Below are 24,795 nucleotides of genomic sequence, written 5' to 3'. Positions count from 1 at the left end.
GTTTAATTTTTCAGCTAGGCATTTGTTCAGCCTCCTCAAATGACTTTAGCAAAATCTCTAAAGTTTACTACGTATACTTCCATATTAAGCGTATAATCTTTAACTCAGTGTTAGTTCAGTTGAATTGCTTTCTTCGATTCTACAATAGTATTTTTACAAACTATTATGGGAATAGCATTTTGTTAAAAAAAAAAAACCCAACAAAATTAGTCACAGAATTCTACAAGACACCTTGAAGAAAAATTAGTTCTGCTTTCTTCACCAAAACTGAAACAAAATGGTTGTTAAGGAAGTAATCTGCAACTTCAACAGTTTTTTAGAAAATCCCTGAAAATTACTTAAGCCTTTGGCTAAAAATGGGCACTGCAGCCATGGACAATTAAGACCTTCTTTTTACTTTTTCTCCTAAATATCTTCTTATCTTTGCCAGAGCATTGTCTGCTACCAGACTGAGTATATAGCATTTTTATTCACAGCTTGTTGCAGTTTTAGTACTATTTCTTTTAATATATTGCAATGTGGACGTTTCTTATGCATCAATCATTTTTAATGATATGAAACCTATCTTCACCCACAGTATTTCTTGCACTGTTCAAGTCCTTTCTCGTACACTGAATTTAGCAATTTTCCATCAAAATATCTGTGCTACCAGAATGAATGTAGGCTAGTTGTAAGAGCTCAGCTGTATCAATAAAGTGTTGATTGTTTACGAAGTGGAAAGGAAAATGTATGACATTAATGAACTGAGAAATATTTTCATGTATAATATATTTTAAGTATATGCTGGCTCTTTCCTCATCTATAATTTTATTTGGATGATTGAAATATTTTGCTTACTTCCTTGCTTCTGTTGTTTTATTACCTGTAATGCATGTAGTTAAAGCACTATCACTAAAAGTATCAAGCTGATAGTTAAAAACTGTCATGCTAAAATGGAATCCAGAAACAAAAATGAATATAATTAATCACTCAATTCTTTTCACTCTACTAGGCAATTTTTTCCTACTAATCAAAAAATGATACAAGAAACTTGAACTACATGCACTTTATGATATTTTACAAGAATAGTTTTTTCCTAATTTGAAATTTTCATATATTGTTTAATGATTGACATAGCGGTCACACGACTAGATGGATCATAATATTTTCCTTTCTTCCGTTACTGTTTGTTATTACTTATGTTTTTCTTTTTTTTTCTTTTTTGGTTCAGTTTATGTATTTTTTGTGGTTAGTTTGTATTTTTGTATTTTCATATTTTAAAAAAAGTTTAAATATTTTTTAAAAAGGATACAGGACCATTTCTAACTTACTCCCCCCTTCCCCCCCCAAAAAAACCCCCTAAGAGTGACCGCTCTTACAGTTCTCTTACTTTTGGAACAAGATACATTAAATTGATCTCCTTGGCACTTCTATCTTTTAGGGAAAAAACGTAAGATGGGAAACAGCATTGAAATAATCATTATGGCCTGCCACATTCCTTCAAAATAAGGGCTATCCAATAAAATACTGTACTATCAAGTAAGAAAATGATAAGTGGAAACTAGATTTTTTCTTACTATATTTTTTATTGACTGAAAACTTGGATGATAGATTTTAAACCTAGATGATTTAACTAGGTATTAGAATTTACCAAGTTATTCTTCTCTTTAATAACATGCACAGAATGCCTAGGAAGTTCCTTATACTTACAGTACATTAAAAGGAAAAATGTTTAGAGGACTCAGAAAGGGAATTATTTAATTTATTAACCAATTCATAAACATTTTTCAAGTCGTATCTGCATTTTAATCCACATTATATTCTCTCAATAAAAAGTTTTGATACACAAATACCCACCCTATTTTAATACTTAAAATCATCCCATTCTGCTGCCAGAGGAATGATCCTAGAGGGCACAAACTGGGTCTAGGAACAGATTACCTATCTTCATTCTTTACTCTAAGTTCACAAATTTTGTTTAGGCATAATGTGGTGTATATGTTGTGCAATTAGCAAGATCTGTAATTCTAACCCAAAAAAGAAAATATGATTTCCAAACCTCAGTGGATAAGTTTACATATAGTACCAAGTCAAAAATAAGTCATATTATGATTTACCACAATGCATTAACCAGTCCTTTGTTTTAACTAATTCCTGTGCCTTGCTTGCTCCATAATCATGAAACCATAGTCCTAGAAAGCCTTTATTTTCACAGAGTGAATCAGAAACTGAGTCCAAAACTATCTAGAAGCAAGAGCTGACAGAGAAATTCAACTATCCCTCCAAGTGTTTTTTTCAGAGTTGTGGAAACAGACAAGTCTAGATTCAAGATCATCCTCGATTATGGAAACTCAATGGAGACTTTGGGCCTATAAGCATCTCTCAGTTCAGCCTATCTCAAAAGAGTTGTTCTACATATAATTGGAGGACAGTGTGCTAGTGACACACTTTTGGAAATACGTCAATATTTGTTTATTGGTGATTGCTGTGGGGAAAAACTGAAGAAAAGACTGTTATCTAGAGTATCTTGAACTCCTGCAGAAATTTAATGGCTATACATTTAATAAATATTATTTAATAAATAATAACAATGCCATATAATTTGACAGATGGCATGAGAAAGCAAATAAGGAATCAAACATAAGATAAAATATTCTCTGCTCCTCTACCAAGACAAATTCAGGCAGAAGAGTCACTCTTCTTTTGTTACATACATATAACCAGAATTTAATAACACCACCATCATAAATTTGAAATATTCTGTTTTTCCCAATACCTTCACACTGAATTGTGGTATCCTCAACTTAATCATAGTGAAGGTATTGGGAAAAACTGATCCATAGAGATATTAGCGGCAAACTGATTTGTGCTATTGTGATTATGCAAATTTAGTTTTCCCCATGTAAATAATTCTTTAAAAGATTAAAATCACAATTTGCACACATCCTTCACCTTTTCAACATCATCATGCAGTGAACATGCTTTCGGGAGATCCCTTTTTGTTATTAAATAGTGTTTGATAATAACAAATACTTTATCCAGGATCTTGTTCAAAGAGGTTTGTGAAACAGGACTTGAATACATAATATTCCTTTTGAGTTTTAAACCCTGAGGCAAAAAGCACCATCCAACCATTCATTCTTCCATCTTGGGTAACATTCCTTACTAGTTCAAAAGCCTGGGAAACCACATACCCCAGATACATGCCTGCACATCTTTTTCCTTGTAGAAACATGCAAGCCACCAAAGTGGGACAAAAGAAATGTTTACAAAACTATTTAAGGATATTTAACTAGCTAACATTATTAGAACATAGAACAATCATATTAATTTATGAACTGCAACATTTAATCATTCACACATTTATCAACCACAATATATTACAACTTGAAAGTACTACCATAGCTTTTCCTTTCTAATCAACCTAAATATTAGGACTATGCATGCTTTGAAAAGGATTGTGAAAAAGTGCTTCCAGCCTCACATAAACACAGCATCTTGACTTTCTCTAATATTTATTAAAACAGTCAGGCTTTTTTCAGGCTTTTGTGTGAAAAAGAGTTGCACTCATAAGGAATGAGGGGTTTCCTTAAAGCAGTACCATTTTTTTCACCCTTATGTGAAAGCCTGAAAAAATGTGTATTCCCTTAACAAACAGTAGAGAGGTGCTATGCTTGCATACTGTCCTTCTTCCAAATCATTTTCCAAGTGTGATGAGGCCTAATTGACATACATTCAAGTCTCTTCCCAAGCACAATGAATGGAAATGTTTATGTCTCTACACTGAAGTTTTTTGTTTAGACAAAAATTTAGTGTAAATACCAAAATCATGTTTTTGTCTGATCAAAAGTAATTCATTGTAACTGTAACACTGGCAGCATACAGTAGCTCTTACCTCCATTTCTATAGTTCTGCCAATAATCTTCTAAGGTATAATAAATTATGCAAAAAATAAAATTTAAGAAAAGATTGTACCATAACATAATATTTTTTCACTATTAAAAAGGCAGGACATAATCCTATCTCAGAACTCTCCACCACATTTTTTACAAAAATAAAAGTTGTTACTAGAATCTATTTTTGAATCTCAAGAAATTATAGCACATATACAAATTGTTCTTGATCTAATCAAACATAAGATGGTTGGAGCATTCTGGGCTCTGTATGTTGATCACTTTTTGGAAGTTATAAAAGTTATATTCCCAACCTTTTAGGTAACTGGTATAACTTTTGCTTTCTAAAAAAAAATTCTGCATATACTTAATGTACATCCTAACTGCTATATCCAAAGGAAATATTCAAAACTGGTTCAATTTACACTGATTGTTTATCTTGCTATAGAGATACGTGTAGACATTTTTAATAGGCAAGGACTATGTTAATTCTATGTTTCATACAACTGCACAATGAAGAAAAGTAAATCTTAAATAATAATAGCAAAAGTTTTCATGCTTTACATTAATAAAAAACAATTAATCTGGTGTTTTTCTGGGAGAATTCTGGGAGTTGAAGTCCACACATCTTAAAGATGCCAAGGTTGAGAAATACTGGGTTAATCTATCTGTGGGGAGGAAGGATTAAGATTAATATAATGGAGATTTCAACACTTGGAATTCCCCACTTCCAAGGGTATCCCTATCCTCCTCCGCACAGGAGGTGCACAACCCTTTCAAAATGTTTTAGATTGATTTTCATTCCTAAATCTTCATGATTTAGTACAGGCTCCCAGAACAAAATGGAAAGAAAAATTGTAAATGTAGTAATTTCAATTCAACTTGATAGCTAGCTATATGAGTAAAAAGTATTTCTATTTGTGCAGCTGAGATACTGCCCATTTCCTCCCATTTGCAGCCACAAAGCATTAAAAAAGTTTCTTTTGGAGGATCCTCTAACACCCCACCCCACCCACAACTAAATTTGTTTGTTCGGGGATGCACAGGACACAAGCTGAGTCATGACAATGCTACACTTAGTGCAAATGGACCATGTTCCATTCAAGCAGCAAAATCCTGAGCAGCTCACATTTAATTACTTGCTACTATATGTTGTGTCGCAAATATTTCTGACAAGCATACAGTAATCTATCTTCTGTCTACTTGCTCAATTTACTCTTCTCTTAAAACTCAAATGTTACTGAACATGACAACAGAAATGTTAAACTAAATATATTTATAATGCTTAAAATGCAAGATATCCAACGGAAATGTTTTGTTAGAAATTCTATTTTCCTGGAGGAAATCCAAAGGTTAGATCTGTAATACAGACCATATTCCATACTATACATTATAAATTAATGGTAACATGGCAAGACAGGTTTCTCCAAATTTTGTATAAATGCAAATTAGCTGCTTTTTTGGTCCTAAAATGGTGTGAACCTAACCATAAAATGAAAGCAATAGGGAGCCTTTAACATGGAAAGGAATATATACATCAGAGGGACTAAAACCTAACCATATTACTGTACTCTTTCTGCATTTTATCATTTACATTTCTCCCAGCATCTGTTTAACACAAGAAATGAGGTGGGCCAAAACCTAAAGTTCTAGATGCATCAGAATGCAGGAACACAAAATGAGTGTTCTCTCTATCCACATGTTGTTTAGAATAAAACATCTCTTCTGCCTGGTTTATAAGTAAAAGGAGAGAGCAAGCAAGTATGACTCTCTCATCAAGCTTCCTAGGTCCTTTATGCTGGTCTTTGACTGTAATAAAGATTTGATTTGGACGTTAGAGACTCAATCTTAAATTTCTCTGTAGAATAAAAGTGAGAAGAAGCTGAAAGGATGGTTAGCATTTTACAATAGCAGTTCACTGCTGCTTAGATTATCATGGTCATCACAGGATTATATCTGACCACTTAACTGTAATAATAATTTGTTGAATAAAATAATTTGCTGAATATGTCTGCTAGCAGGATTCTAATTTGAGCAGTCTTGTCTTCATCATCTCATGCAGAGTTGAATACCTTGACTCAATCTGAAACCGGGCTCAATAACTACAACTAAACTTCAAATATTCTAATATAACTTGGCAGATATACTCTGTGTGTAAATCATGACACACAAGAAAAGCTTACAATATGTCAGAAGTTCAAAAATAAAGAATTTAATCAGAATCCAATTTGTGATATTTCACTTGCAGCAAACACATATGTATAAATGCACACAACTTGGTCACTATCTTGCAATGGTATTTCAAAGTTTTATTAAAGAAATAATCACAGAGATACTAACTGAAAATGAAAGCTGTCCTACATATTACACAAACAATTTGGTGGGCTGTACCACTTGAGAATGGGGAAAGGTATCACATCCATATGTTCCTCTAAATAAATAACTTAAAAAATAGAAAATCCTATAAAGAAAATCCTGTAATACCATGGAGACTGGTTCAAACCAGTCTCTCCTTGCTATTCTGGTGGAAGTTCTTTTAAAAATTATTTTTATAAATAAGAAGGTCCTATGTTTCATTCATAATTTCTGTACTGTAAAATCATTTTCAGTTGGATGTGCACTCTCACCTTGACTGTGAAAGCATACATGTTTTGATGCCATCTTTAAAAAAAATTACACTCCTAACAAGCAATTTGAGTTCTTATGTGCAATCATCTTGCTTTCTGGACTAATGTGCTATTAACAGACAAAAATGTTATTAATAATTCTGTGTTCTTTTAAGCAGTAACAAGCACAATGTTAATATGAATTTAAAGAAAAAGCAACAACAAATTCTGAAGCCCAGAAGACATGGGTAATTAAGGTGAGAAAATGAAGTAGGGGAAAAAGGTCACCAATATTTGAAAATGAAAGGTACTCAACTTACTGGTACTCCCGAGCCACAAAATACTTTCTGCATTTATATACAGATATGAGACTAAGATTTAATTTAAGAATAATTATTCCAGGGTCACTGTACACAAATGTTAGCTGAGTATTAGTGCATATCTTACACATGTATTACAAGTACCATACCTGAAACTTCTGGCAGGAACTTCCTTAATTTGCAAACAGATAAAAGGTGTGTGTGTGTGTGTGTGTGTGTGTGTGTGTGTATGTATGTGCATATCTTCATACCTGAGCATGATACATCCACATATATTCCTTGATATAAAGTGATAACCAGAGAATTTCACACCAGTTTGTATCAAGCCATCAAACCCAAAGAGCAGAGCCTGCTGTTTGAAGAGGAAAAGTGTGCAATTCCAAGTCAAGAAGATAGACCTGCTAGCCAGACCACCCTCTGCTGTTGCCTTTACGTTATATGAGAGCATAAAGCAGTAAACAGCTTGGTGTTCCATACATGTTCTGCACCACCCATCGTAGACTTTCAACTAGGCTGGGCTTAAACAAATAAAGAGTGTAAACTGCACACAAGATATCAAAAGTATACATTTGCTCTCCATTACTGAAATGCCGTCCATCATTTGGATGTCCAAATGTAAATTAAAATGTGTTTTGCAAATCACTGTGAATAAGAGTACTGACTGGATTAGATAATCCTTGTGGTCCCTTTCAACTCATACTCTTAAAGGGGGAATTGAAAACTCACCAGCAATCAGGTTCATCAAGATCCTGGAAGTTTTTGTTAACAGCTCTTATGTCAGGACAGGATTCAAAAGTCTAGATGGGATTTCATTGTTTTTTGACAGTCATTTTGTGGAGAAAAAGGATAGCTATTTTTTCATTATCACAAAATTTACAATACAGTTTTATCACACCTTCTTTCAAAACCAATATATTCCATTTATAAACACACACACACACACACACACTAAACTTTCTCTAGCATAAGACAGTGTTCACATTTATATGCCACAGTTTGCTAGACCATGGCTTGGAGGGCTGGCTATGAGCCATATATGCTGTGACATCTGAAATGATTTACAACCCTCATCTGAAGGGACCACTCAGACTACAGTTTGCTGGTTTGGATGTCATGATAAATTGTGGCTAATATTTCTCCTATAAAAAACCCAAGCCTCTGTTGGATTAATAAGTATTAAACAAAACTTCCTTAAGCATGTAAGTCCTCAACATTTCTTAATCCATAATATAACTTATTAGGACCAACTACAACAACATTACAAAAATGTGCAAGTTTTTTCATGTACTATGATTTTTTTTAATCCACTGTTTATGCATAAAAAAAATAAAAAGGAGGACTATGGAGCCTATTTAAAGTGTATTTATTTATTAATGGACAGTTTACCCTCTGATTGCCTTCTGGATCACGGGGGTCACCCTCACCCTTGGGGAGACAGGGCATATTCAATTGGTCCTCCCAGATGACTGATGGAACCAATGGGGTTCCTCCCTGAGGATCTGAAGGGTGGCTCGGCTGAGGTCTTAGTTGCTTCCTGGAATTGGCTGGGTGGCTAGGGCCTTGGACCACATTGCCCCTATGCAGCTTCTCCCTATGAGCTAATCCCATGGCATGTCCTAGTTTATTAAGTTGCTCTGGGAAATGAACTACCAGAAGACATGCCTGGAGCATTGCTGGAGGAAGACTCAGAGCAAGGCTGGCCAAACACCGATAACAGCCCACATTAGGGATCATTTTGTGGCGATAAGGATGGCAAGACATCGGTATTTCTCTGCCCTGTTTGTGCCTGCCAATAGTCATCCAATGGCCCTATTTAGGGTGACTCAGTCCTTACTGGGCAGGGATGGGCCATGGGACCATCTGCAGAGCTGCTATGAGGAATACTGTGGTCCTCTAATGGATAAAATCACTCAGATCTGCTCCAAGTTGGCCTGTGACTGGGCAGGTCTGGCTGAAGTTCCTGGTGCCCAGTTTTGTGGTATGATCTGGGATGAGTTAGATCCAGTGACTCCTGAGGAAGTGGACAGATTTCTCTGTGCTGTAAGTTTGGCCACCTGTTTGTTGGACCCAGTTCCCTCCTGCATTGTGAAGGCAGCCAGGGAGGTGACCTGTGATTAGGTCCATGCTGTGGTGTCACCCTCTTTAAAAGAAGCAATGGAATGCCCCCTTCTCAAGAGGCTGTCCTTGGACCAAATTATTTTGGATAACTATTGTTCCATCTCCCTTTCAAGGGAAGATTGTAGAGAAGATGAGACTGCAGCCACTGAGAACTATGGAGGAAGCAGATTATCTAAACCCCTTTTAGACAGGTTTCGGGCCAGAATTCCATATGGAGACAACCTAGATTACACCTGTTGATAACCTGTGGAAGACCCAGGATGGAGATAGTGCATCCATGCTCTTTGAACTCTCAGTGGCTCTCAATACTGCCAATCACTTCTGGACCAGATCCAGGGGTTGGGAGTTCGGGCACCATTTTATGATGGCTCTCTTTTTTTTTTTTAATGTAATACATTTTATTTACACATCACAAGAAAAAAAATCGACAAAACACTAAACCCACTAAAACCCACACATATGCAATTAACAAAACAATCTTTAAACTTAAAAATTAAAGATTAATAGAAACAAAAAAAGAGAAAGGTTAGGGGGAAAAAAAGAAAGAGAGAAAAGAAAAAAATACCTTGTATATTATACTTATCAATAGTCATTAGTTTACTAATAAGCACCATACACTACTATAATATGATCAGTTCAAAATATTATTATAAAATATCACAAAATCTCTGTCGTAGTAATACAGTACATATTGCTTCATCCTTTGATTAGTAGAAAATACTGCCTTTTGCAAACCAGACAGACCACATATTTCCAAATGCCATTCCTGGAATAATATCCCTTTTCCAAATTCTCAATATGATTATTTTAACCAACCCCTATGATCAATACAACCATAATTCCTGATAAACAGATTTCAAAGCTTTGGTATATAATTCAGAATCACATTAACATCTTTAACTTTAAACAATTTTCCCATAAACCTACAGTATTTATAAACATTAACACACTATTCCAAAAAGATATCAGATGATCACGTGACCAGATCATATGGATCAGTGAACCCTCAAATTTTTTACACCTCCAACACAGAAAATATGATGCCCATCCTTTCATTTATATTCTTTGGGGAGTCCAATATATCTTAAATACAATTTTTTAATGAATTTCTTCTTTTGTTTGGGGCAGGATTCAATCGGAGGTAGTTGTGGGTAAGGATCACTCCCTAGGCCCTTCCTCTGTGAGGTGGCACAGAACTCAGTGATCTCTCCCCTCCTATATATGTATCTATATGAAACCACAGGATGAGGTCATCTGTCAGTTTGGGGTCCAGTATCATCACTATACTGATGATTGTTGTTTATTCGTTTAGTCGCTTCCGACTCTTCGTGACTTCATGGACCAGCCCACGCCAGAGCTTCCTGTCAGTCATCAACACCCCCAGCTCCCCCAGGGACGAATCCGTCACCTCTAGAATATCATCCATCCATCTTGCCCTTGGTCGACCCCTCTTCCATTTGCCCTCCACTCTCCCTAGCATCAGCATCTTCTCCAGGGTCTCGTGTCTTCTCATTATGTGGCCAAAGTATATTTCAGTTTTGCCTTTAATATTGTTCCCTCAAGTGAGCAGTCTGGCTTTATTGCCTGGAGGATGGACTGGTTTGATCTTCTTGCAGTCCAAGGCACTTTCAGAGTTTTCCTCCAACACCACAGTTCAAAAGCATCGATCTTCCTTCTCTCAGCCTTCCTTATGGTCCAGCTCTCGCAGCCATATGTTACTACAGGGAACACCATTGCTTTAACTATGCGGGCCTTTGTTGTCAGTGTGATGTCTCTGCTCTTAACTATTTTATTGAGATTTGTCATTGCTCTTCTCCCAAGGCTTAAGCGTCTTCTGATTTCCTGACTGCAGTCAGCATCTGCAGTAATCTTCACACCTAGAAATACAAAGTCTTTCACTGCTTCTACATTTTCTCCCTATATTTGCCAGTTATCAATCAAGCTGGTTGCCATAATCTTGGTTGTTTTTTTTTTGAGGTTTAGCTGCAAGCCAGCTTTTGCACTTAATTCTTTTACCTTCATCATAAGGCTCCTCAGTTCCTCTTCGCTTTCAGCCATCAAAGTGGTAACATCTGCATATCTGAGATGGTTAATGTTTCTTCCAGCGATTTTAACTCCAGCCTTGGATTCCTCAAGCCCAGCATGTTGCATGATGTGTTCTGCGTACAAGTTGAATAGGTAGGGTGAAAGTATACAGCCCTGCCATGCTCCTTTCCCAATCTTAAACCAGTTCGTTGTTCCGTGGTCTGTTCTTACTGTTGCTACTTGGTCGTTATAGAGATTCTTCAGGAGGCATACAAGATGACTTGGTATCCCCATACCACTAAGAACTTGCCACAATTTGTTATGGTCCACACAGTCAAAGGCTTTAGAATAGTCAATAAAACAGAAATAGATACTCCCTGGCTTTTTCCATTATCCATTGGATATTGGCAATTTGGTCCCTAGTTCCTCTGCCTTTTCTAAACCCAGCTTGTACATCTGGCAATTCTCGCTCCATGAGTTGCTGAAGACTACCTTGCAGGATCTTGAGCATTACCTTACTGGCATGTGAAATGAGTGCCACTGTTCGATAGTTTGCACATTCTTTAGTGTTTCCCTTTTTTGGTATGGCGATATAAGTTGATTTTTTTCAATCTGATGGCCATTCTTGTGTTTTCCAAATTTGCTGGCATATAGCATGCATTACCTTGACAGCATCATCTTGCAAGATTTTGAACAGTTCAGCTGGGATGCCATCATCTCTTGCTGCCTTGTTATTAGCAATGCTTCTTAAGGCCTATTCAACCTCACTCTTCAAGATGTCTGGCTCTAGCTCATTGACCACACCGTCAAAGCTATCCCCGATATTGTTATCCTTCCTATACAGGACTTCCGTATATTCTTGCCACCTTTTCTTGATCTCTTCTTCTTCTGTTAGGTCCTTGCCATCTTTGTTTTTGATCATACCCATTTTGGCCTGGAATTTACCTCCAATGTTTCTGGAAGAGGTCTCTTGTCCTTCCTATTCTATTGTCTTCTTCCACTTCCACGCATTGCTTGTTTAACAATAATTCCTTATCTCTTCTGGCTAACCTCTGGAATTTTGCATTTAATTGGGCATATCTCCCCCTATCACTGTTGCCTTTTGCTTTCCTTCTTTCTTGGGCTACTTCTAGTGTCTCAGCACACAGCTATTTTGCCTTCTTGGTTTTCTCTTTCTTTGGGATGTATTCTGTTGCCGCCTCTTGAACAATGCTGCGGACTTCTGTCCATAGTTCTTCCGGGACCCTATCTACTAAGTCCAGTCCCTTAAATCTGTTCTTCACCTCCACTGCATATTCCTTAGGAATATTAGTGAGCTCATATCTAGCTGATCTGTGGGTCTTCCCTAATCTCTTTAGTCTGATCCTAAATTGTGCAAGAAGAAGTTTGTGATCTGAACTACAGTCAGCTCCAGGCCTTGTTTTTACCGACTGTATAGATGTCCACCACCTTTGGCTGCAAAGGATGTAGTCAATCTGATTTCAGTGTTGTCCATCTGGGGAAGTCCATGTATAAAGCCATCTCTTAGGTTGCTGGAAGAGTGTTTGTTATGCAGAGTGAGTTGTCTTGGCAAAATTCTATCAGCCTATGTCCTGCTTCGTTTTGTTCTCCCAGGCCATGCTTACCTGTAATTCCAGGTGTCATTAGCATTCCAGTCTCCCGTGATGAAAATAACATCTCTTTTAGGCGTGTTGTCCAGTAAGTGCTGCAGATCCTCATAGAACTGCTCTACTTCAGCTTCTTCAGCATCTGTGGTTGGGGCGTATATTTGGATCACTGTGATGTTAGATGGCTTGCCCTGAATTCAAATTGAGATCATTCTGTCATTTTTGGGATTGTATCCAAGCACTGCTTTAGCCACTTTAGTATTAATTATGAAGGCTACTCCATTTCTTCTGTGGTCCTCTTGTCCACAGTAGTAGATCTGGTGGTCATTTGATGTGAAGTGGCCCATTCCAGTCCATTTCAGTTCACTGACACCCAGAATGTCTATCTTTAATCTTGACATCTCACCAATAACCACATCCAATTTGCCCTGGCTCATAGATCTTACATGCCAGGTTCCAATGGTGTGTTGATCCTTAGAACATCGGATTCGCCGTTCACCACCACCACCGTCGGCCGCTAGCCGTCCTTTCAGCTTTGAGCTAGCTGCGTCATCACGTCTGGGGCTAGTTGAACTCATCCTCTGTTCCTCCCCAGTAGCATTTTGACCATCTTCCGACCTGGGGGTCTCATCTTCCAATGGTATACCGACATATCTCTGGTTGTACTGATCCATTTAGTTTTCACGGCAAGAATACTGGGGTGGGTTGCCATTACCTTCCCCAGGGATCACATTTAGTCTGACCTCTCTGTCATGACCTTCCCATCTTGGGTGGCCCTTCACGGTTTAGCTCATGGCATCATTGAGGTGCTCAAGCTCCAGCACCACGACAAGGTAACGATCCTTTGCTGAAGATACTGATGATACCCAATTGTATCTTTCAACCCCAGGCCAGCCAATTGAAGCTGTCAAATCCTGTCCCATTGCTTGGACACTATGCAAGCCTGGATGTGGAAGAACTGTCTCCAGCTCAATCCTACCAAGTGGCTGTGGCTATTAGGGCCACCTAGATCTGGGGAGATTCCATCTTTAACCTTCAGTGGCATTGCACTTCCCTGTCCAAGGGTAGTACACAATCTGGGGGTCTTCTTGGATTCACAGCTCTTGCTCAATGAGCAGGTGGTAGCCCTGGCCTAGAAGGTCTTTGCACAGCTTCATCTGATGCACCAGTTTTGCCCTTTCTTGGATTGGGAGACCCTTAGAAAGAGACCCTTCACTCATGTCCTAGTTCCTTCACAGCTCCATTACTGTAATGTGCTTTATATGGAGCTGCCTTTGAAAACCACTTAGAATCTTCAACTGGTCCAGAATGCAGCTATGGGCATGCCTCAATATGCTAATGTGCCACTCCTGCTCTGATGCTGCGCTGCCTGCCAGGTGCTTTTGGTTGTGGTTCAAGCTGCTGGTTGTAACCTATAATGCCCTACATGGCAAATGGCACGGTTATCTGAGGAACTGCGTATCTCCTTTGTCTGCTTGGCCAATACAAGCCAACAGCCTGGACACATTTTGTAACCCTTCAATTAAACAGAGTCATCTTTCAGGACCCAGGAAGCACACCTTCCCTGTGGTGGCATCTGCTCTCTGGAATGAGTTTCCCCAAGATATGGGTAGTTCCCACCGTGATGGCATTATGGTGGGCTTTAAAGACCTGGTTGTTCTCCCAGGTCCTGGGCTAGGGTGGCTGGAGCTCCTCATAGGAGGTGTCTGTATATGTCTTCTGTGTTGTTGGTCAGATTCACCATCTTGTTTTTTACCTTTATTTTCATATGTTCTTAGTTACCTTGTTTCTTATTCATATTGTACTCTAATTTTATCTGTTCCATTGTGACCCAACCAGAGTTGTTCTGGAGTTAGGCAACGCCTAAATAAAATTATTTATTTATTTAAAGTTTTTTACTTGAAAGGCACTCTGAACATCCCTCAGATAACCATGACATACAGTATCTTTTGAATTCTTTGCTCCTGTGAACTTCACAGAAGTTTTTTAAACAATGTTTTCTACTCCAGAAAATACAGCTGTTTCCATGATTGCAGAGAGGACGAAGTATGTTGGGAAAGCCACACACATCACTGATCAAGATTTTCTTGGGGAAAATGCATAATAGTATATATCAAAATATTGCTTAAATTAGACATTTTTTTCAGCTTCATCTAAATAAAATTCAGTAAAGTCCAAAATGTTCCTGAATACATTTGTAAACAACCTGCCTTTCCCCCTCCCAAACAATTTAATTTCATGGTGAAAACAAAGCAGATTTAAGAGGACTGCTCTGATTATGTGATGTTACCAAGACACTATGATATGGGTATGTTTACTTCTTTATGAGTATATATTGTTTACATGTAACTGACAATCAATCAGAACTTGTTCTAGACTAACTGGTTCATAAAAAGCATTCATCCTACAACTTCAGTTTTATGTGCAAAAGGTAAATTATTTCTGTAACCAGGGAAAGAAGTAAAAAGTTTTATTTCAGGTTCTTGTTAAGATGACAAGCTTCCAAACTCCTACCTTATATGTTATGACATTTTTATACAGTCCTGACTTCCTGCCACCAGGCCAAGATACCAGGAGCTGGAACATGGGGCAAGCCAACATCCCCTCCAATGCTGCCACTCCTATATTAATAGTCACTATCTAAAAATGGAAAAAGCCACAACAAGGAGCAATGGTAGTTGTCAGTGATAGTATCAGCTGATTGGAGTGGGGGGCAGTCAATTCACTTTAGACTGCAACTGCACTTTATCTGAAAGAGCCCCTAATCAACAGTTTAAAATATCGCTTTTACTGTCTTCATTGTTTGTGCCAATGAATATCAGTAAGTAAATTCTATTCCCTGAAAACAATGCTAATTTGAATATAATTTTGGATTATTCATGAAAAATGTACATTTTAAAATCTTCAGCTATAAATACAACTTGAAACCATTAGATCTCAAAAGGATGAGGAGGAGCTAAAAACTGCAGGTTGCCATAGAGTTATACCACAAATGAAAGGGACTACATAGTTTTCTGCCCCTAGACCAGAAAAAAATCCTCACATCTCAAATAATATCATTAAAACATCAGGCAAAACTTCTGAAATCTCTGACTTGTATGCAATTTTGCAAAATTTCAGCAATTTTATTTTATTAATATGGAGGAAATGCCTCCTGAGAGTCCAGCTGATACTGGCAAAAGAACAAGCTTAGTGATTATCAAAAACATGGGCTGTAGTAAACCGTTAGACTAGGACAAGGAAAACTCAGGTTGAAGTCTGCCCTCAGACATGGACATTCACTGGATCTATCATCAACTCTTAGCCTAGTCTAACTAACAGGATTATTTTCTGCTGGGAAAAGATTGGAGCAGGGAATAAAGCGTAGAACATCTTGAGGGCCAAGAGAAAACATGCAATACAAATGTGATTATAACTACTACTACTACTCTTGATTTTTTAAGACATATTAGAACGATGGTTTGCAGCCTATGTAGGCTGAGAAAACCTACAGCCTGTACTACTATTGAAGTGCCACTATTTACTTTTTTAAAAAGATTAAGGAAGACAGGTTTCCACCAGTCAATGTTGGCAAGAGCAACTGCTGAAACTTCTTTTATCTTTCTCATTTCTATCATCTCATTCATTACAAATAGCATTTTACATTTGCAGTGTTTGTTGTTCACATATTGTTGAGTACTGAACGAAGTATCTTGTTCCTTGAAAGGGAGGTAAATAAGTGGCAAACTGTAGGACTGCTATACATTGTTAATTTTGCTCATGTGCAGTGTTCACAGACCACTTATGCACACTGCTCTGTATTAGCCAGATTTTTTTAGGGTATAAGCAAAATTGTGTTTTTCTGATTGTTTGCACTACAAATTACACCAGCCCTAGTCAGCAGAGCACATTGCTAAGGATTGGTTAATTTCTCTTGTTTTATATCACTGAATATATAGACTTAGGTTTGCTTTAATTCATTAAATGAAATGAAATTAATTACCTACATTTCATCAGTATCTCTCTACATTTAGTAAAGTGAGCATTCCATATGTATGGATGCCGAATACCCAAGGCTAAGAATTCCTCCTAGGTTATGAAGAAATTCTGGGTATTCTTTTCTTTTCTTGATTCCCGTTCTCTAAAGTACACACACATATACACACAAACAGTGGCAGGGGCGAAGTCTGAACATGCATCTTTCCTTCAGATACAAACACTGGTACTAGAGAGTGAAATGACTGCTGGATAATTTTCAACAACTAGGATTGTGAATTTGATTCAAGGAAAACAAATGGATTGCTTTGCAACCGTCTATGGAGAGAGATCAGTTTTCCAAAAGTTAAATTCCCCATCCTTTTTTTGAAATAGCATAAACATTTGCCTGCAAAAATGAAAGTGTTGCTAGTTAGATGTTAGAAAGCAGCATGCATTATTTGGGGAAAAAATCCTGCCTAGTAAACTTTCAGTGTATTATTTTATTGTTTTATTTTCACTTGAACAGTGATCTACTCCAATCACTATCTTAAGGCACTGCTCTAAAAAAATCATATTAGTTTTTAAATGAAAATAATGCACACATGCAGACCACATATCTAATACAACAATCTGAGTGAAACCATCAAAGAATAAAGGATAATATTTTCATACTGGTAGCTCTAAGATATTCCTATCTACTACCAGATTAGTGTGAATTCTGTGACTAACTTGATATTGGCACACTGAATGAATGGTTATGGAGGGGGGAAAAAGACTATAAAACATGTAACTGCATATAGGATCTGCAGTGTCAATGCTACAACATTCGTAGCAGTTCTGTAACTTGGATAGGTTGTCTCTCATTAAGAACAAAAACAAAATGGGAGAAACAATTCTGTTCTGGCACACTGGAACCTAGAGAATGGTGCTAGGAAAATGGTTTAAATTATTTCTGAATGGATATTAAACTAACAAGGCTGGATACAGCAATTCACAATTATTATGTTCTAGATATTGGGACTGTAACCCATCTGTCAAAGTTGGGTTGATATTATTTTTGTTTTAATCATTTTTTTTAAAAAAAATATTCCATGCTATATATTTTCTGCTGTTTGCTCTTATGCTGAAATTTTAAAAATATCTTGGTGCACATACAGTAAAAGGTACCATACATTTTTCATATTCTATATGGTAATATGTGGTTAATTACATAGTTGAAAACAGTAATAAGATGCCTGATGTGTTTTTCACAATGAAAAGTGTTCTGTTGTTAATGTTGTTTATCCAGAGCATTTAGTATTCATCTGTAGGTCTCCCAAGTTCAGCTCCAGGAAACCTACCCCCAGGATTTTTTAAGAGCCATTACCACTGCCATCCCTCAACACTGTTTATACTTGGAACCAGCAAACAAGCAATTAAAAAACGTCATAGAAGAATTGTGTTATGACATTTTTAGATCAAAAAGCATACTGCTGAATTTGCCAGTATATCTGTGCCAATATAAACATTTTCTATGGCTCACCAGTGATTACTATGGATCAAAGATAAGGGGGAGGGGCAAAAGGGGCCAGTTCCAATCACGAGGACTGTGGTGGTAACAAAGCTTAGAACAGAATCATAGCTGTGCAGGAACATCAACATTTTGACGAGATAATCAGTAGAAGAAATATTTTAAAACAGCGGCTGCTATATCCTCATCCCTAAAACACATCCTTCCAAAAAGGTCCAATGCAGAAAAAAAATCTTCGTTTTCCACTTTGCTTTGCAGATTTGAGGCATAAACAAATCTAACATACTCTCTGCCTCTCCATTTAATACTGTTCTTGTCGTGCAACAATTTTATAGAAATTCTACCTATCTTATGACAGGAATTGCTGGTTCTGCAATCTTTCTTGGTGCAATACAAAGTTTCTTAATAATGTCAAGAAAACACAAGTTAGCAGTGTGACATTTGCTTCATGTCGACAATGCTTTGCAAACATTATCTAATTAATCCCCACAGCAATCCTTTGAGGTATTACTACATGTACGTAAGAAAACTTGCCTGGAGCCACAGCCAACTTTTCACAATTCAGGAATAGACTGCAGAGGTTTCCAATCTCAGCTCCTAAATGTAAGGCCACACCTCTTTTTCATATGCAGCATACACGCTAGTGCAATCACACACACAGAGGACTCTTTCTTTGCAGCTGCAATTGTCTGAAGGTTAAACAAGTAGGGCAGTAGAGCACTAACAGGCACTTCTCGAAATTCCAGCCAGAAGTAGATTAAGGGATTTCATAGAGAAAACACCCACTTTGCAACTAGTAAAATAATAACAACAAAAACATCTAGCCTGGACATGTTACATACTTAAAAAGAGACTATGCTTCTAGGGTGCTCCATTATATGCTGTCTTGTTTCCAAAGGAACTTTTAAATCATAAAATCAAGATACAAAGCAATCTATTCAGTATCCCATTATCAAGACTTTAACTGGCCATGATGTTTTGCAGTTCTTCCCCTTTGTGCAACTGGTACCATAACCAAGATTAAATGCTCCTCAAAGGTTATTACACAGCAAAACATGAAGCAAGAGATGTTTCAGGTTATTATGCACACAGACACACACACTTTTCTGTAATTAACAGGCTTCAAAACAATCACAGCCTGATATCTTATTTCATGTTATTAAGAACAATTTCTCCCTCTACAAGTTAACCCTTTTGTAAGACATTTCTTTGAACTATGCTTGTAGTATATCAGTAAACAGAATACCATTTCTAATCCTTACCTCTTTAACTAGAATGAACACTTTCCTCATCCTTCTTTTAAACCAAGTGACTCGGAGAGCATACTTTCTCTAAATCCAACCCATTAATAAGGTGTCTATCAAATAAAACGGGTAGAAGACAGCAAACAGGGACTAAAGGCAAGTGGATAACAGAACAACCCATTACATAATCTATGCTGACAAAATATGATCTAACCATGGTCAGGCAGCTTGTTCATTAGGTGGTCACATAAGTGGTTCAAGTCATCCTTGGTGAAGATACAGAACACCATGCTTCCCATCTCAAAGCTAAGAAGTAGTGATTAGCTTACAACATGCTCACCTTGTCTCCGGCTTCTACTGGATGTCCTCTTGCTTGTGGAAGCTAATGCTGGCATATGCGCTTAATTCATCACTCAAGTGGTTACTCCCACAAGGCTGCTTTGGAGATTTAGGTGGCTGATGCTGTTGGGGTGGTTGCTTGACCCCTAGCAGACCAGTATTCTCCTGAGGCTGGAGGTTGCGATGGTGATGTTGGCTGTGGTTAAAATCCTTCACTAAGTCCAGGTCAATGTAATTGAGCCCATTCTCAAAGCCTCCCCCAGTTCCACTAGCTACTTGCTCCCTCCGCATTGCTGTGCCAAGGCCCAAAGAAGCAACCCCCAGTGCCCCAGATGCAGGCTTGACCCAGACATTTTCAAAGGAGGCTGAACTGTGGTGTTTTGAGTCATCAGGACCTCCTCCTGGTCCATGGAGTATTGCTGAGGATCCAAGACTACTACTAGGAGTGACAGAAGAAGCAAACGTCTCAGAACTGTGGCGCCGTCGACCTCCTTGGGGGTCAGCACGGATCACTTTGGCACTCTGAGTGCTGTGGCTGGGACCGAGACTGACATGGGTAAAGGCGCTGTTCGCTCCTGGGTCCCCAATCATAGATGAGGAACAGGAATGGGGTAAAACCTCAGCCAGTTTGCCTGGCTGAGCCTGAGAAGGTGGAGAAGGCAGTTGCATGGGTGGTGGGCTTTTCTCAGAATAATTCAGCAGAAGAGCTGGGGACGAAGGTGATGGGCTGTGGGCACAGACTACATACTGTGCTCCACCACCCAGCTGCATGCTCATATAGTCCCGGTTGTCACTGTGGGTGGTCCCACTCTGACTTGACTGCATGGAGGCCAAGCTGACTGGGCAAGCAGCTCCCCAATCCATATTCATGTACTCCTCTGAACAGGAGCCAACCTCTCCGTAGGATAAAGGTGAGGGGAAGACTGGTTGCTTAAACTCAATGTTCACATACTCACCAGGGCTCTTGGGCTCTGGGAGCTGTTCCCGAGTGCGAGGCAAGGTGCTGGCCTTTGGGCCATCCAGGGATAAACGAGTAGGTCTGGCCAGATGGCTCTTGGTCCGCACAGCTGTGTCCACAGTACAAGCAGCAGGCTGCAATGGCTGTGTTTGGATGGGAAGAGAATACCCACCACCCTCCTGTCCCCCAGGGCAGCCAAGGCTGTCACTACTAGTAGAGGAAGAAGAATCCTCAGCAGCATAAAGCAAGTGGCCAGAGCTGAAGGACATACGCATCTGGGCATTTTCTTCTTTGCCTGTCTTGCGCTGTGTGTGCTTGAAGGAACGTGGCAAGGAGAAATAGGAATAGATGGGTTTATGTTGGGACTGGGCAGAACCATGCACTAGTGGCTCTTCTGGGCCTGGAGGTCCTGGGCTGGTAAAGTAACAATCTGGAGGGGTGCTGGTGGCAGAACCACTGGCTGGAAACATATTGATATAATCACTGCCTCCGCTTGGCAGCTTCCCCTCATTACTCTCCACTGAGAGTTTTGTATGACTAGCCCCATTTATCCATAGCTTGCTGTAGCCAGTGGGACCACTGTCTGGAGAACAACTGCCACTGGGAGACATCATCATATAGCCATTGGAGTCCACCATGGCCTGTACATGACGACCTCCTCTCCCAGGATTGATGATCTGCTGCGGAGCAGACACGCTCTTGGGGCTCATGGGCATGTAATCTCCACCTCTGGGTGTACTACCTCCACTAGGCATAGGCGCCACTCCTGGCAACATTGGCATGTAGCCATCATCAGAGTTGGTCCGGTGGTGGTTTCCCTCCACCTGGTGTATCTCTAGACACTCCTCAGGGTAAGAATGGGTTGGCACAAAGGCAGAATGTCGATAAGAAGAGAACTTGTTGCCACCACAGGAATATGAGGGAAGCATCTCAGTATATTCTTCAATGGAGGTCACTGAGGACTGCGAAGGAGTCTTCTGATGGCAGATGGTAGGAGAGGTTCCAGCAGAATGTGTCCGTTTTCTGAAGCCTTTTTCCAAATCACCCACATCCTCACTGCCAAGCCGAAGGCAGCATGGGACACCAGGGTAGCGAGTTTGCTGCTGCAGATGGCAGGTGCGGGGGGCAAAATTACCATTAGGAGTTGTGATACTGCAGCAGGATGACGCAGCCTTCCCCCCCATACATATATAGTTGCTAAGCTCCTCATCTCCCCGGGCAGGAGGGGTGTGTCCCAGGGAATCAGGGGTAACACTGCGAAATGAGCTGCGGAAGTCACAGGGGCTTGATTCATATTCATCAGAGGAGATGAAACCTCCATCACTGGGAGAGCCAGAGACTGATGCACTGGATCGACGTGGGAAAAGACAGTCTGATGTGGACCCATGGCCACTGGTACTGCTGGATGACAGACTGACTGGACTAGTAGCAGAAGGGGAGCAGCGCGAGGAAGGCATTGGGATGGAGCGACTGTGGTTGAGAGGGGGGTGAAGCCTGGAGCTGCCACGGTGCCTGTATGAGTGGGTTCGGCTGGCACTTGGACTCATCGGACTTCCATCCACTGAAGCTGGTCTGGACATGGTACCTTCTCCATCACTAGAGGCTCTGACACGGAAAGAGCTGGGTCTGCCTCCTGTCCCTCCTCCCACACCACTGCCGGCAGGAGAAGTGGCAGTCACGCTTTCAGTCCTGGACCTACGGGTAAGTCCCACCTGGCTGGGGGGTGGGTTGTTGACATGATGCCTGCTGCGGAGAGGCACGGATATGGGATTCGAGCAATTGGAAGATGATTGGCTTTTGCTACGAGGCCGAAATTCCTCACTCATCGCCCGCATAGCCTCCAAGATGGTCTCATGCATATTCTGTGCTACTACTGAGTCATCTACCTGCATCCAGAACTCACCTGGTCCTGTGACTGCAGAGCGCCCCACCTCAATGAAAAAAAAGTTCTCGGAGTGGCCACACCGCCGTATGTTGAGCAGCTGCAACACGACAGCTGCAGCATCTGAATTCAGCTTGACAAAGCTGATGGTCTTGTTGGTTAGGCACAGGCGGTAGATTCCAATCAGGTTCTTAGTTTGGCCCAGACCCTTTGGTTTCAGGATCACTTGCCAGACTTCCTTGAATGCTGGGCCAGGAGCTGTGTCACCATAGCTATCCTCCCCTGTCTCTCCCATCCCCAAACTCCCACCTCCCACTGTGACATCTCTGTGGTGGTGGTGGTGGTGGTGGTGCTGCTGCTGCTGCTGCTGATGGTGATGGCTCTTGGCACGGTTGTGCAACTGCAGCAGTGCCTGGTACCAGCTTTCTTGCTCAAGCTCATTGTCAGCAGCAATGGCAAAGTGCTCGTCCTTGGTATAGAGAGCCACCAGATGCTTATTTTTGGAATCTGCCCTCTTGTTTATGTTGAAGCAACTCTCCAGAGGAATAGAGCGCTTGGGGGCCCCTGATTTGTGTCTCCATTTCTTTTCGTTCTCATAGTACTCCAGCCGGGCGGGTCCCAACTCACTGGCTGCCCTCAGCACGAAGAAGCGCTTGTGCATGCTCTTGGGTTTGCGCAAGTAACCCACCTTCCTGACATCTGAGAAGAAGCCCTCGTTATTATCCGTGGGGCTGGCCATGCTGGAAAAAGAGACAAGGTACAGCAGCTCCTGCTGCAAACAGCAGCTTTGGAAAGAAACAACAAAACAGAAATCCACACAGCAGCAAATCCCCTCCTTCACTCCAAAATAAAAATAAAAACGACGCAGAAAGACAGTTCTGGAAATCCTTTCCAAAAACAGAGGGTGGAGGAAAGAGTGGCAGGGAGAAAACAGCTGTTCGGTGGCCAGAGCCTCCTCCCAGCTCCGGAGGCAGGGTTTGGGTGGTAGCTTTATTCCCAAACCACCCTCCGCAGGAGAAATGCAGCTTTCAAAAGTCTAGTTTCGATGTCGCCCCAGCAGAAACTGATCCGAGACGCCGCGGATGAGAAGAGAAAAGCGGGCATCGTTTCATCCATGCAGGGTGGAAATTCCTCCAGCGCCAGGAGCAGGATGGGGTTCCCCCGTCTCTGCTCTCCCAACCAGCCCCTCCCCTTCTCAAGTTATCCCTCCGAGAAATTTCCAGGTGCCGATTAAATATACTCACCAGAGGGAGAGGCACGGGGCGGGGGAAAGGAGGGGGCTTGTTTTGCAAGAGAGAGAAAAAACGTGGGTCGCCCGAGGGACACAAGCAGTCCCTCTGAAATTATAACAATGGTAATGGTGATATAATAATGGTAGTAAGAAGAAACCAGCTAGTCAACACCACAGAAGCCACCGCGTTTTCTTCCTCGCCCAAGATGCCGAATAAAAATATCCTTCGCGGGGACCGTGGCGGCGGGGTGGAAGACTCCAACAAGCAAACAAACACATCAATATCCCAAATCAGCGCTGTGACTGCAGGCGCTCCTTATCCAGCTTGTGCAGGAGAAGATAGCGAGCGACCTCATTCAGTCCTGCCTGGTTAGGCAGAAAAAGTGTCATTTCCACACCAAATACACTCAGGCGACTGCACGGTCGAGAACGAAGAAGACGAAGAAAAGAAGCTGCCCGAGGAGTGAAGGAGGCGGAGGCGCATTTTCGCGGCGGCGGCGGCGGCGACTTCCACCTCCTCCTCCTCTTCTTCATTCCAGTCGGGGAAGTCTCGGAAGGCAATTCCGGCAGCAGCGAAGTCCCTCCGTCCCGCACCACCTTTTCCCCCTCTTCGTGCGCTCCAGAACGGAGGAGGCAAAAAGCACTGCCAGGCAGGAACGGGCACCGCGACCGCTGGACTTGGGGCTTGCGCTCCTTCGTCCGTGGACGGCGAGGGCTCCTGCAGCAGGACTTGCAGCTCCGCAGACTTTATTGAAAAGCTCCAAACCAAAACAATCGGCTGCGTCTGCGTTTACGAGTCCAGCCCCCTCCCGCCGCCGACACTCCGTCTCACTCTGAGGAGAAAAACACGTGACGGCGCCAATGCCTGGACCATCCCCATCTCCAGCCTCGGCGGCGGCGGCGGCAACACAAGCGCGAAAAGGGCTCCCAGCAGCCTAGCTTAGTAGTGCGGCATTCCAATCCGCCCTCGCCTGCCCGCCTGCCGCGGCTTTCATTCAGCACCGCCGCGAACGCGCTTACCTTTGGGCGTCGATCCGTTCGCAGCCCCGAGGGGGTCGTTCTCCGATTGGAGTACCTACCTGTCCTTCAAACCATCTAAGACTGTGGGAAACCGTAGGGGAAGCAC

The 24,795-nt window shown here is 40.8% G+C and overlaps 1 protein-coding gene across 1 annotated transcript in view; it reads right to left on the bottom strand.

The window, feature by feature from the left end:
- Positions 1-24,288, bottom strand: part of IRS1 (insulin receptor substrate 1) — a 57,598-nt gene extending 33,310 nt beyond the window's left edge. Inside the window, 3 exon segments of the mRNA XM_063306682.1 lie at positions 19,600-22,749; positions 22,751-22,818; positions 22,821-24,288. Of these exon segments, the coding sequence (XP_063162752.1) occupies positions 19,614-22,749; positions 22,751-22,818; positions 22,821-23,177 (3,561 nt within the window). The 5' untranslated portion in view covers positions 23,178-24,288 and the 3' untranslated portion in view covers positions 19,600-19,613.
- Between the last annotated feature and the right edge of the window lie 507 nt (positions 24,289-24,795).

Source organism: Candoia aspera, chromosome 6 (assembly GCF_035149785.1).
Source record: "Candoia aspera isolate rCanAsp1 chromosome 6, rCanAsp1.hap2, whole genome shotgun sequence".
Lineage (NCBI taxonomy): Eukaryota > Metazoa > Chordata > Lepidosauria > Squamata > Boidae > Candoia > Candoia aspera.
This window is presented reverse-complemented; position numbering and strand designations above follow the sequence as displayed.